This window comes from Sebastes fasciatus, chromosome 5, assembly GCF_043250625.1.
Source record: "Sebastes fasciatus isolate fSebFas1 chromosome 5, fSebFas1.pri, whole genome shotgun sequence".
Taxonomy (NCBI): domain Eukaryota; kingdom Metazoa; phylum Chordata; class Actinopteri; order Perciformes; family Sebastidae; genus Sebastes; species Sebastes fasciatus.
This window is the reverse complement of record NC_133799.1, coordinates 4,120,658-4,132,743: the sequence shown is the minus strand read 5'-3', so window position 1 is coordinate 4,132,743 and position 12,086 is coordinate 4,120,658. Positions and strand designations below refer to the sequence as shown.

General features: G+C 39.8%; 2 protein-coding genes across 5 annotated transcripts in view; one reads left to right on the top strand and one right to left on the bottom strand.

The window, feature by feature from the left end:
* camsap2a (calmodulin regulated spectrin-associated protein family, member 2a) overlaps positions 1–1,963 on the bottom strand; it is a 59,995-nt gene extending 58,032 nt beyond the window's left edge. For all 4 annotated transcript variants that reach the window (XM_074634582.1, XM_074634583.1, XM_074634584.1 and 1 more), the window contains exon 1: positions 1,320–1,963. In XM_074634582.1, coding sequence (XP_074490683.1) covers positions 1,320–1,455 — 136 coding nt within the window. In that variant the 5' untranslated portion in view covers positions 1,456–1,963. The remainder of the gene's footprint in view (positions 1–1,319) is intronic.
* Positions 1,964–3,725: 1,762 nt separating this feature from the next.
* Positions 3,726–10,941, top strand: ddx59 (DEAD (Asp-Glu-Ala-Asp) box polypeptide 59). Its single transcript, XM_074634587.1, has 8 exons — positions 3,726–3,882; positions 4,793–5,647; positions 6,471–6,653; positions 6,763–6,852; positions 7,337–7,588; positions 8,997–9,149; positions 10,316–10,444; positions 10,555–10,941. Exons 1-8 carry the CDS (start codon positions 3,805–3,807, stop codon positions 10,813–10,815), a joined length of 2,001 nt encoding a protein of 666 aa, XP_074490688.1. The 5' UTR covers positions 3,726–3,804; the 3' UTR covers positions 10,816–10,941.
* The last annotated feature ends 1,145 nt before the right edge of the window (positions 10,942–12,086 follow it).

Sequence of the window (12,086 nt, the reverse complement as noted above, 5' to 3'; positions counted from 1 at the left end):
CCAAACAGTCAAACTAGGCAGCGCTGATCAAATATGAATCAGTATTCAGTTACTGTAATGCCTATTTCTCGCCTCAAATGTTTTCAGAAACATCTCGTAGTGTACTGTTTAGCTGTAAAATGAAAAAGGTGTGCTCTGGCTGGTGGGCGGTGCTTGGTATTTCTTCAGCAGATCTCAACATGGCTGCCGGGTCACAAACTTTATAATTTTACTGCTAAACAGTACACTACAAAATGTTTCTGAAAACATTTGAGTTGAGAAAGAGGCATTATAGTAACATAATATTGATTCATATTTGATCAGCGCTGCCTAGTTTGACCGTTTGGTCGGAGTTCGTGAGTGATTGACAGCTGCTCAGAGAGGACAGGCTCCAGCTCGGCTCTGATTGGTTGTTTTCCTCCGGTCTGTGAAATCTTGCAGATGCCATTAGGAGCACCGGAGTACACAGAGGCACATGCTTTTTTGTACCTGTCTCGTGCACTACTGTTAGGATATAGTGATTGTTTTATAAAAATGACTTTTTTAAAATTTGCTCCAATTCTACCCACTGCAGCTTTAAGTATAAAAATCTATTTAACGTATAAATGTGCTCAGTTAGTTCATTTTTTAGCACCACTAAAAAGAAACTCACTTCTGACAATACCTTTTCATTGCGAAACAGATTTTAAAGTACTGTTGATTTTTGTCTTATGGTTACTAACTACAAACCTTTTCATTTACCCCCAAATTACTGTTTACAAGTATATATTTTGTGAGCTATAAAACCTGGTGACAATGTATAAAAAAAAATGTCTGGTGATGCATCTCTTTCTAAATTTGGATTCCCTGCAGGTGACATCATTTGGGACACCTTCTCCATGTTTCTACACTGAATACTCCCTTTTCCATAGGATAACACATTTATATACTGATCACACTGAGATCCAAAACAGAAAAACTGGTTTTATCTTTCCTTTTGGGATATTGTCTTTCCAATAGAGGCAATTCATTTTAAATGGTGCATGCATGGGGCAACACAACACAATGTTGTTTGTGGACCAAACTGGTTTTTACTCTGATGGAAAATCACTGTGGTATTTCTACAGGGGATACTAGTAGAGAATACCTGCCTGGGGTAATCAATGATGAGTCCATAGAGAACATCTGTTGTCAGTGGTTTTATATTTGTTTTGATGATTGTTTTAGTGTCATATAGCCTTTTAAAATGGACTTTTTACATGCATTAATTAAAATGTTGACAGACATGCATTTGAGAAAACAAAGCTATATTCATGCAGCATGCAGGTGATTTATATGGAGGTATACAGTGATGCACCTACCTGTCCCATATGCTTTGGCCACAAGCCATGTGAGGCTGCAACAGATTTTGGCTCTGGAGAAGTCATAGTGCTCAAAAGACCTAATTGATGGAGCTACGGAGGTCTTCTTGTCCCTGACGTCCTGAACTTCACCCATATTTCTCTCCCTGGATTGTAGCCTTGAACCCTTATGAGGCAACACAACAGGAAAGCATCCCACTACTGGAATTCCTTAGGAAAAAAACAACGCAGACTATCCACAGGTCCTTTCAGTCATAAAAAGCTAGATCTGCTGCAGGTTTTTCGTCTTATTCAGTCTCGTTGACACAATGAGTCGCTACTCTTGGTGTTTTCCATCCATCCTGCTGTCTGTCTGTCTGTCTACCAGTTGAAATGGGGCTTCGTCCGTCAGACCAGGCTGGGAAGGTTTCCTCGGATTTCAGAGGGAAAAACTGCTCTTCAGCTGGAATGGAAACAGACATATTTCCATTTTTTTGGAGTTCTTTGGAAGCAGACGGCTTCTCCCTTTCATGTCCATGTATTCTTGTATGGATAAACCTATGTGTTTGCCATATCCCTCCTCTGTTTTATCCTTTGGTGCCGTGGTGCGGTTTTCCTGCCGCACTGTGGCTCTCCTAGTAGCGATGTGCCAGTAGCGAACGAGCCGGTTCATTGAGCCGGCTCTTTTAAGTGAACGATAAGAGCCGGCTCCCGTCCGAGAGCCGTTTTTTGTCCACAGGATCCGTGCTTTCCACGCTTCCCATTTATTGTCTATGTAAGCAGCCGCGCAATGCATTCTGGTAGCGTGGCGTCGCGATACGAGAAACGGAGCGTCACGACGCCCGCTTCTCATTTGCATAAAGTTGAGGGCTCGTCTACTTTATGCAAATCACTGGCGTCCGACGCGACTCTCCGCCTTTCGAAACTCCCGAGAATCTTTTAAAATAAACGTTGTCTTTCCAAAATAATTTTGGATTCAGCAACTGCATGGATTATTTCTCGCCTCAAATGTTTTCAGAAACACATTTCGGTGAACTATTTTCATGAAATAAGAGAAGAAAGTTTCCAAACGAGCCTCCATACTGGTTCCGGTTTGAAAGCTGGGAGCAGCAGCCAACGGAGGGAAAGCTTTCGTCCAATCAGGTCGGGAGAGCCTTGTTTCTAGTGACAGCACACCAAGCACCCGATGTTGGGAAGCGCCACGTCCCCTCGCGATAAAAAACGCGAGAGAGAGGAGTGCGGTGTGCGAATAGCAGACAAGATGAGTGACAGTCGGAAATGAAGCAGCATGTAAAATTATGATATTCTGGAAATTATAAGGTTTAGTATAATTATATTGAATAATTTAAGTGATATATGTGCACAAATACTAATCATAAGTCAAAACAGCGCTAAATTTTGCTGAATTATAAAAGGCAGAAGTGCTAAAATGAAGAGCCGTTTGGGAGCCGAAAGAGCCGGCTCTTCTTGGTGAGCGGAGCCAAATGATCTGGCTCAATCAAAAGAGCTGAACTTCCCATCACTATCTCCGAGCCCAGCACCTTTGTTGCAAACTACGCATGCGCGAACGATACGTTCAAAGTTATTGGAAATGTTAAACTTTTGTTTGGGGGTATGTTTTTTTGGCCCTGTATTGTATTATATTTTCCTACCATATGTGTAAAGTGGTGTATTGTTGAGGACTGTACCATATCTCTCTGACATATTTACCCGATGACAGCAGACTAATTCAAACCTTTGTTATTTAATGCCCCTTATATCACATGGTTGTACAGTTTAGCTCTTAATATTTGAGTTTTCGATGAGCATTTGAATGTAGCACGAAAAGAGGACAGCCTGCCTACAATTAGACAGAAAACCAAAAAAAAAAGCTTTTTAATAACATAAATCCACATGTTCTCAACTTTGACAGACCGACCTCGTTTTTTAAGTAACTGATCAACGTTACTGCACTGTGTAGCATATATATTCCAGTAGTTGAATTACCTTGTAGACAGTTATATTCTCCAGCCACACCCTGCTACACCCACAATGTAAACATGACTTCAGATCAGACTTTGAATTTTCATAACGCTGAAATGTTATTTTTTTTGCAAATTTAACCCAAAACACGTAAAAAAAGAAGGTCTGTTATAAAGGAGCCTTATGACCGACAGATAGAGCAATCAGGAGTAGATGATGGAAATATTACAAAGGGGAATCTGCTAGGAAAGACATCTAAGAAAGTACACAATCTTCTAATTAATTACTTAAGGGCAACAGGAATAATGGAGAAAATTAAATTACTACTATTATTATTATTATTATTATTATTATTATTTTTATTATCATATTTTTATTTTATTTTATTTTAATTATTTTATTTTAATGATTTTATTTATTTTATTTAATTTATTTTATTTATTTAATTTATTTTATTTATTCCTGCCAATCTACTGCTCCACACTCCAGTCCAGTATGTGATGGTAGAGCAAAAAGGGCGCTGCTCTACGAACCACATTTCCCAATGTGCAACGCGACATCACGTCATCAGTCTGCGTTGGTGTTTGTTTTGAACTGTTGGAAGAGAAAGCGTTGGAAGGAGGTATGTGTAACATAAATGCTTTAATATTATTAAGTTAATTCGTATATTCATGATTCAGTTATGGCCGAATTGTGGTTTGACACATGCTATTTCAAAATACATGAAAATGTGACAGCTGTTTGACTTGTTTTGCAGTAGTAACCAGAAGTTAATGTTATATTTGTCTTTATGAAACTGTAGTTTGGTTAATGGACTATAATCTCGTTTACAGAAGGAAACCATAGTTCATTTGAACCTCTAGGAATATGACTTTTGCCGATATTTAAGGTGGATCAACCATGCGTTGTAAATGGCAAAAAAAAAAGCCATGCAAATTACATTTAATCTTTATTAATAAATATGTTGTTTCTTTAGCCCAAAACACAGATTTCACCTGTTTTGAGAAGTTGCTTTTATAATTGTATTTATTTATTTATTTGCACATATATAAAAATGCACAAAATCCAGTCAATGAAAATAAAAACAAGAAATGTGTCATTAGAGGTCAAGAAGCCACAGACTTATATACAAAGGATCTCCCCCCCAACTTTAGGAGAGAGAAAAACAAAAAAGGAAGAAAGATCTAAACTAACATAATTTTAAAAATACAACAAAAGTGAAACAACAACAAGAAGTACACAAAATGTGCAGAAAAACCCTAACCAAACAGTGGAAAACAATCCAATAAAAACAATGAAATACATACAAAAAAAACAGTACAGAAGAAAAGAAAATATATCTAAACATATAAAAGATAATTAGACATCATTAATTAAATGTGATGATAATTTCCTTTTAAAATGTTCTAAGGATAACGAGCTCTTGATAACATGTATTTTGTTTTTTTATTTTGTATGTACAAGCCATACCTAAGGCAAAAAAATCCATGACATTAACTTAATGTTTGCATCTGTTTCTCTGATGTTCACAGGTTAACAAACCATACAACATGTTTATGCCAAGAGCCCTGAAGGTAAAGAGACCTGCCCAGGTCTCAGGCAAAGTTTTGAATAAGAAAATCAAGGCAGATCAGGAGGAGAGAAAAGATGAAGGCAGTTTATCTACACCTGTTCAGAAGGAGGAAACATGTGAAGACACCAAACCACAGGATGAGATAGCACAAGCAGGTGGAGACTCTGCGTGTTTGACAGAGAGCTCAGTGCAAGAAGATGGACTCAAGTCTGTCACAAGCGATACAGAGGATGACGACGAGGAGGAGGAACCTGTCAAATCGTTCAGAAAGAGCCAGAGATGGCCAGAGCCAGGAGAGCCCGTCTGTGTGATGTGTGGCCGCTATGGGGAGTACATATGTGACAGCACCGACAATGACGTTTGCAGTCTTGAGTGCAAAGCCAAACATCTGGCTCAAATGGGGATGGGGACTGGGGCAGATGTGTTTAACCGTGAGGACAAAAATAGAGATGAAAGGACTCAACAGCCAGCAGTTGACACTGGTGCAGTGGGTGAAAGTAAGGAAGGATATTCCTACAAGGACGATCTGTTCATATCAGGCCTAACAGACGAGCAGGTGCAGAGGATTAAAAAGGAGCTGGGTATTGAAACCCAGGGGGAAGATGTCAGGAGACCCATCATTGAGTTCGAACACTGTGGCTTCCCTGCCACGCTCGGTGGCAACCTGAAAAAGGCCGGCTATGAGGCGCCCACGCCGGTCCAGATGCAGATGGTGCCTGTTGGTCTCAGCAGCAGGGACGTGATCGTCAGCGCTGACACAGGCTCAGGGAAGACTGTAGCCTTCCTGCTGCCAGTGGTAGTGAGGGCAATGGAGGTACAGTAACACAGCTAACATCAAATTCATTCATTCAAATTCACACCATGAAACTGCTTATTCATACCCAGAGAAAGCTGCTTTTATATCTATAGGAAACTTCTACAAGGACATTGTATCTCGAAACAACAAATTTTTAGCAAAACAGGCAACCTGCATGTCACAAATCCATCTTTTAAAAAATGTTGACAGTCTGATTTCTCCTTTACATGTCTGCTGATTGTAAAGGTAAAGGCATGTGTGACACAACATATAAGGCACGGTATATCTTGGCCATCACATAACCTTAGGCCGGTTTGAATGAATGTATTTATACAACTTGGATTCAGTCTGATTTTGTTGCAAGGATCTGCCCTGCTGAGGTATCCTTTAGCAAGACACTAGCCCTCCACCAACTAACAGAGGAGCTGTCCAGCAGGTAAACACGATCACCCTGTGCAGAGGGAAAAGTCAAAAGAAGGAATTTCTTCACAAGAGAAATATGTTTGTGAAGGTTCTCAGTCATGCAGGTCATGGTATTCGAGGAAGGGTTAAATCAGCAGCAACTGGACTTGGTTTAGGTTCTTGAAGACGTTTCACTTCAGTTCTGGAGAAGCTTTTTGGCAGATGAGAAGTGAAACGTCATCAAGAACCTAAACCAAGTCCAGTTGCTGCTGATTTAACCCTTCCTCGGTTCACAAGAGAAACAACTTAATATCACAAAAATAAGTTATTAGTATTTAAATATTCACAAAACATCTCTTGTAGATCTGGACTCTATAACATTACTTGCTTCATGGCTTGCATTAGTATTAAGATGCTGTACTTGTTTCTTTTTTTTTAGAAACCTGCACAGAGTGCAGGTAGCCCTGTGGCTCTCATCCTGACCCCCACCAGGGAGCTGGCCATCCAGATAGAGAGACAGGCCAAGGAGCTGGTGATGCGCCTCCCCAACATGAGAACTGCCCTGCTGGTGGGCGGCATGCCACTTCCCCAACAACTCCACCGCCTCAAAAGCAGCATCAAAGTACAGTGGCTATGTTTTTACAGTCATTTCCTCCTCCCACAATCAAAACATTGTTTTGAGTCTTGAACTTTCCACAGCATCATGTTCTTCTTCTATGAATCCCCTTTAGATTATCATAGCCACCCCTGGGCGACTCATTGAGATCCTGAAGCAGAAGGCAGTGCAGCTGGACAAAGTGAAGGTTGTGGTGGTTGACGAGGTATGACGAACACAAAGAACACAGAAAACACAGAACACAAAGGTTTCCTTTGAATTTTGTGGCTTTGAGAACAAAAAGGGACTAAAAGGTTAAATTAATGGAAAAAAAAATTCAAAGTACTTTGATTTTTTTGTTCAAATGAAAATGTATCCACCAAAGACAGCAATGTTTCAGTTCTTTTAAGTTCTCTGCATCCAAGAATCAATTCTTAACATCCTCCAGAAAACCTTTATTTGTGGTGATACAGCACCAATTTTGAAAATATTTCACAATGATTCAAATTTGACATTATGATGAGCAAACAATGAGGATTTTTATGATCGCTAATTTTGACTAAAGTCACATCATATGCCAAAACATGCTGTCAAATTGAGGATTTTACCAGCAAATAGCATAATAACTTGCCGTTAAGTATGCAGAAATCATAACATTTTGAAATGGACAAAGTCCTGGAACCATTATGTATTTGTGGTGTATCCTGTAGGTCGACACCATGTTGAAGATGGGCTTCCAGCAGCAGGTGCTGGAGGTTTTGGATCAAGTCCCAGAAGAGCACCAAACCCTGCTGGCGTCGGCCACCATCCCAAAGGGGACGGAGGAGCTGGCCGCCCGGTTGGTTCGCGACCCTGTCCGTATTACTATCGGAGAGAAGAACCAGCCCTGTGCCAACGTGAGGCAGATCTTACTGTGGCTAGAGGAGCCCTCCAAGAAGAAGAAGCTGTTTGAGATTCTCAATGTAGGTTATAGACTCAAGGTTTTGATTTATAACAGCGACTCGAGGTATGTTTAAACAGTCTCCTTGTGTCAGCAAGTCTGGTTCACACTTAAAGTCTCATTACATTTTGGGTGGAGTATCACTTGAAGCTGCCAACATAGGCTTTCTTTAAGAGGTCAGCACTTTTCTTAGTTCTAAGACAAAGTGTAATTGTACTCTGGAGAGCCAGAAAGCTTTATTATTATCTCAATTTTACTTTATAGTGGATCTATCACTCTGTCTTGATACGCACTGGTTCCAGCTTGGCATTTTATTAACTTGCTGTTTTAAAGGTGGTAATTCCTCAAGTGCCAAGGACCAGTGAGTCTCCCCACTACACCATATTTAGACAGCCAGTGCTGCAGCCCTGGCCACCGTCTGGAGGAAATGGGTGGGCCCCGAGCCATGGCCACGCTCCAGGAATCCCAGCAATGGCTTTCACCACTTACACAGGGCAGGACAGGAAGGCTCTGTTTTAGTTAAGCAAGTAAAGAAGTGTTGTTAGACCATTGTGTGAGTTACAGGAGCTACCTCTCTGTGGAGAGAGTGGTTGTGACGGTGCCACGTTATTTATGACTGCTGTTATTTAATGCTACTTAGAGAGTATAAGGCTATTATCCCTGAATTGGGAAGTTGCAGGAGTACTGTGGAATTGGGAGGGTTATTACACTGGGATTTGGATGGGACACCCCGAGAAAATCAAAACTCTGGACACCCAAAAAAATCACTCATAACAGTCATTTCATATGTTGCAGCTCTTACATCATAGTATATGGATATTTGCTCAAACTAAAGTCACAAATTGGAGCTAAAGCAGTAGACATAGAGCTGAGAGAAGCCCCATCACTTCACCTACCCTGCGGCTCTAGGCAGAAACACTATTAGTCAATGTGGGAAACACTGTAAAGGACAGATACAACAGCCTACTTCTAAGAAGATGTATTTAGGCTGTGTAACACTGTTTCTGCCTTGTCCAGGTATGAATGGCAAGAAATAAATGGGGACCGAATGGATAATAGAGGAAGTTTTCACTTATCTGTTACAGGTTGTCAAGCTTAAACCTGTTACGTCTCCTGGTAAACACTTTTTAGTTGTGGCAAACCCCTAAATATAGCCAAACGGATGAATGTGATCTATTTAAGCGTGTCAGCCAACAGCCCATTACTTCTCTCCTCAGAAGTGTGTGTTGCTGGCTGGAAAGTCATGACTGCCCTCTGCTGGAGGATTTTGACCTTTTGAACTTGTCCAAAGCTTTGAAAAACTGCCTCTAGCAAGGTGACATACATCACATTTTAGATTTTACATTCCTTGCAGCCTGAAATATAGAAATGTATAAAGATGAATAAATAATTTTAACATCGTGCCTATGTTTTTTCTTGTGGCTTTGCAGGACAGTAAGCTGTACCATCCTCCAGTGGTGGTGTTTGTAGAAAGTAAACTGGGCGCTGATCTACTGTGCGAGGCAGTCGCCAAGGTGACGGGCCTCAAAACTGTGGCAATCCACTCCGACAAGACCCAGTGGGAACGCAACCGCATCCTCAGGGTGAGGCCAGCGGCAGCCAGAACATGCACTGTCAAAGTGGATAAATAGCAGCTCTCCCATGTTTGATGTCCAATAGTGTTGCTTCTGAACAAGTCTCAGCTGGAAGACCACAGACACATAAAGCTGAGACTTTAACAGATTCAAAACAGATATAATAGTTTAACATATTGAATGCAGAAGGATGCTGTCAAAACCACAGCTACTGTGGTTAAAACAAGATCCTGAGTTCATTTGGATGCCATTCAACATCCTTTGAGTAAAAACAGTACCTCTGTAACAAGTATGTTTGTCCACTTACAGGTCAAAATATCTCAAAACACTTAATATAAGACGATTGCATAACAAGTAACACTTCAGTGAGATATAGGGACTTGTTTTTAGTCAGTGCATCTTGAATATCTTAAGTGAAAAAATTCTACTTTTGAGCATTACAGGCTCATTATGACACACAACACTTCCAAATACTAGTGAAATATAACTCAAAATGAGTTTTCCCAGCTAATTTCAAGATCTCTTTTTACCTTGAAAGGCCTAAATATTACATCTTATTTCAAGAAATCTTACCAAGCAAATTTTCAAATGTTCCATTGGCAGATTTTTGCACTTATTACAAGCGAAAACACATTGTATTCGTAATTTTTTAACTTATTTTTGAAGTGGCCTTTTTCCCAGTGTAAAAGTACAAGTTTCTACAAATTTAGAAGAAGGATTCCTCACTGCATGGCAGTGCATTATGTTCTGTCTCTGCAAGTTCCCACACGTCATTGAAGCTATTTATACTCACCGCTACACTGGAGGACTATTCAAGCTGATGTCATTTTTATATGGCTGCACCATTACATCAGATGGAAATATACTAGGTGTCTGTTGCATCATTGTATGCACTCTTTATTAAATGTTAATTTGGTATCTTTGGAAACTTTGGGATCTCGGCCATAATTTAAAATAAATGTATGTGTTGTGATTGTTTATTAAGATGGACCAATTATTAGATCCAGCAGAGTTTATAATTACATATGTTAAAATCCTGCAGCATACATATTGTTTTCTCCATAAACATGCTAATGTTTATGTCATATTGGTTGGTGAAAATGAAGTAATTCGTAACGTTTGCAGTTTGTGTAATAGGGTTTTAATAGTGTAATTTTGCTCTGTTTCATCCTCAGGGTCTTCTAGAGGGAGACTTTGAAGTGGTGATCAGTACTGGTGTGCTGGGCAGAGGATTGGACCTAGTCAACGTCAGATTGGTGGTTAACTTTGACATGCCAAACACAATGGATGAGTACGTCCATCAGGTTAGTAATACCCGCAGTAGAAAAGTGGTAAACTTCAAATTCAGTGTGTGTGTGTCTTTTTGTTTTTTAAAGCAACATAAGACAACATCCCTTCATGTCTTCCCATCCAGGTAGGCAGGGCAGGTCGGCTGGGACACAGAGGAACAGCCATCACCTTTCTCAACAACAACAACAAACGGCTGTTCCTGGAGGTGGTGAAGCGGGTCAAACCCACAGGGTCCATCCTGCCCCCTCAGCTCCTTAACTCACCCCACCTCCATGAGCAGCAGAGGAGGGAAAAACAAAAAGCCAAGCAGGGGTCTGATGACAAAATGGTCACTAAGAACAACCTCATAGACATCATAAGGAAACACGACCGGCGCAAGAAATAATGTTCTTTGAATCATTCCTGCAAAAGTGCCGTCTATTTATGTAGTAAATGCTAAATGTATATTTGTATATTGTTATAAAATAAATGTTAATTTGGCATATTCTGTATAAATCACTTGTGTAATTAATGTAAGACAATTTATTCAAATAGAGGAATTATCTTCTCTAATCCACATACTTCAATTGAGGGACAGTCTTTCCTGCCATTGCAGTGGTGCACTTGTGGTGTATTTACTGAAAGCAGGTCAACTAAAAAAAGAATGCTGCTTTGAATGTATTTGCTTTATAAAGTTTTTGAACAGCAGATTTTGATTTTAAAATACTTTTTAACTGGGTGCTTCCAGGTTGATTCTAGTATTGAGACTGCAAAAGTGCCCTTGACCAAGCCACTGAATCCATCCAACCTCTCTAGTTGATGCTCAAATCAGTCTGTAACTTATTATTTCCAACCCAAAATTCATTGTGTAAAAGTTCATTCCTGACAAAAAAACAAACAAATTCTGGAGCTTTTTTCCCCCTCAACTTCTCTCACAGTCCACCTCAGCAGATGGAGTTTGAGATAATTTGTTTAAACTATGGACTGTACGTCACTTTTTTAAACGGCAGAGTGCTAAATTTAGAAATGAAAACATGAGTAAGGCAAGGCAGCTTTGTTTGTATAGCACATTTCAGCAACAGGGCAATTCAAAGTGCCTTACATAAACATCCAAGAACATTGTGACAAAGTGCAAAAGAACATTAAGACATAATTAAAACAGTTATTAGAAGATTAGAAAAAAACAAACAAGCTAAAAATAAAAGCTAAAATAGAGTATAACACACAAGAGTAAAATCTATAGTGCAGTATATAAGATCATTATCTGGTTTAATAAAAGGCAGCAGCACGTAGGAAAGTTTTAAGCTTTGATTTAAAAGAACTCAGAGTTGGAGTTGGTCCTGCAGGTTTCTGGGAGATTGTTCCAGATATTTTGAGCATAAAAACTGAACGCTGCTTCTGCATGTTTAGTTTTGACTCTTGGGACACTAAGCAGACCTGATCCAGATGACCTGAGAGGTCTGGATGGTTCATAACATAGCAGAAGTTCAGAAATGTATTTTGGCCCTAAACCATTTAGTGCTTTGTAAACCAGCAGGAGTATTTTGAAATCAATTCTCTGAGAGACAGTGTAGAGACCTCAGAACTGGACTGATGTGATCCACTTTCTTGGTCTTAGTTTTAAACGGTAGAGTGCTAATTTTAGAAAAGGAAAACATGAGTAGCACAATTCTTTTC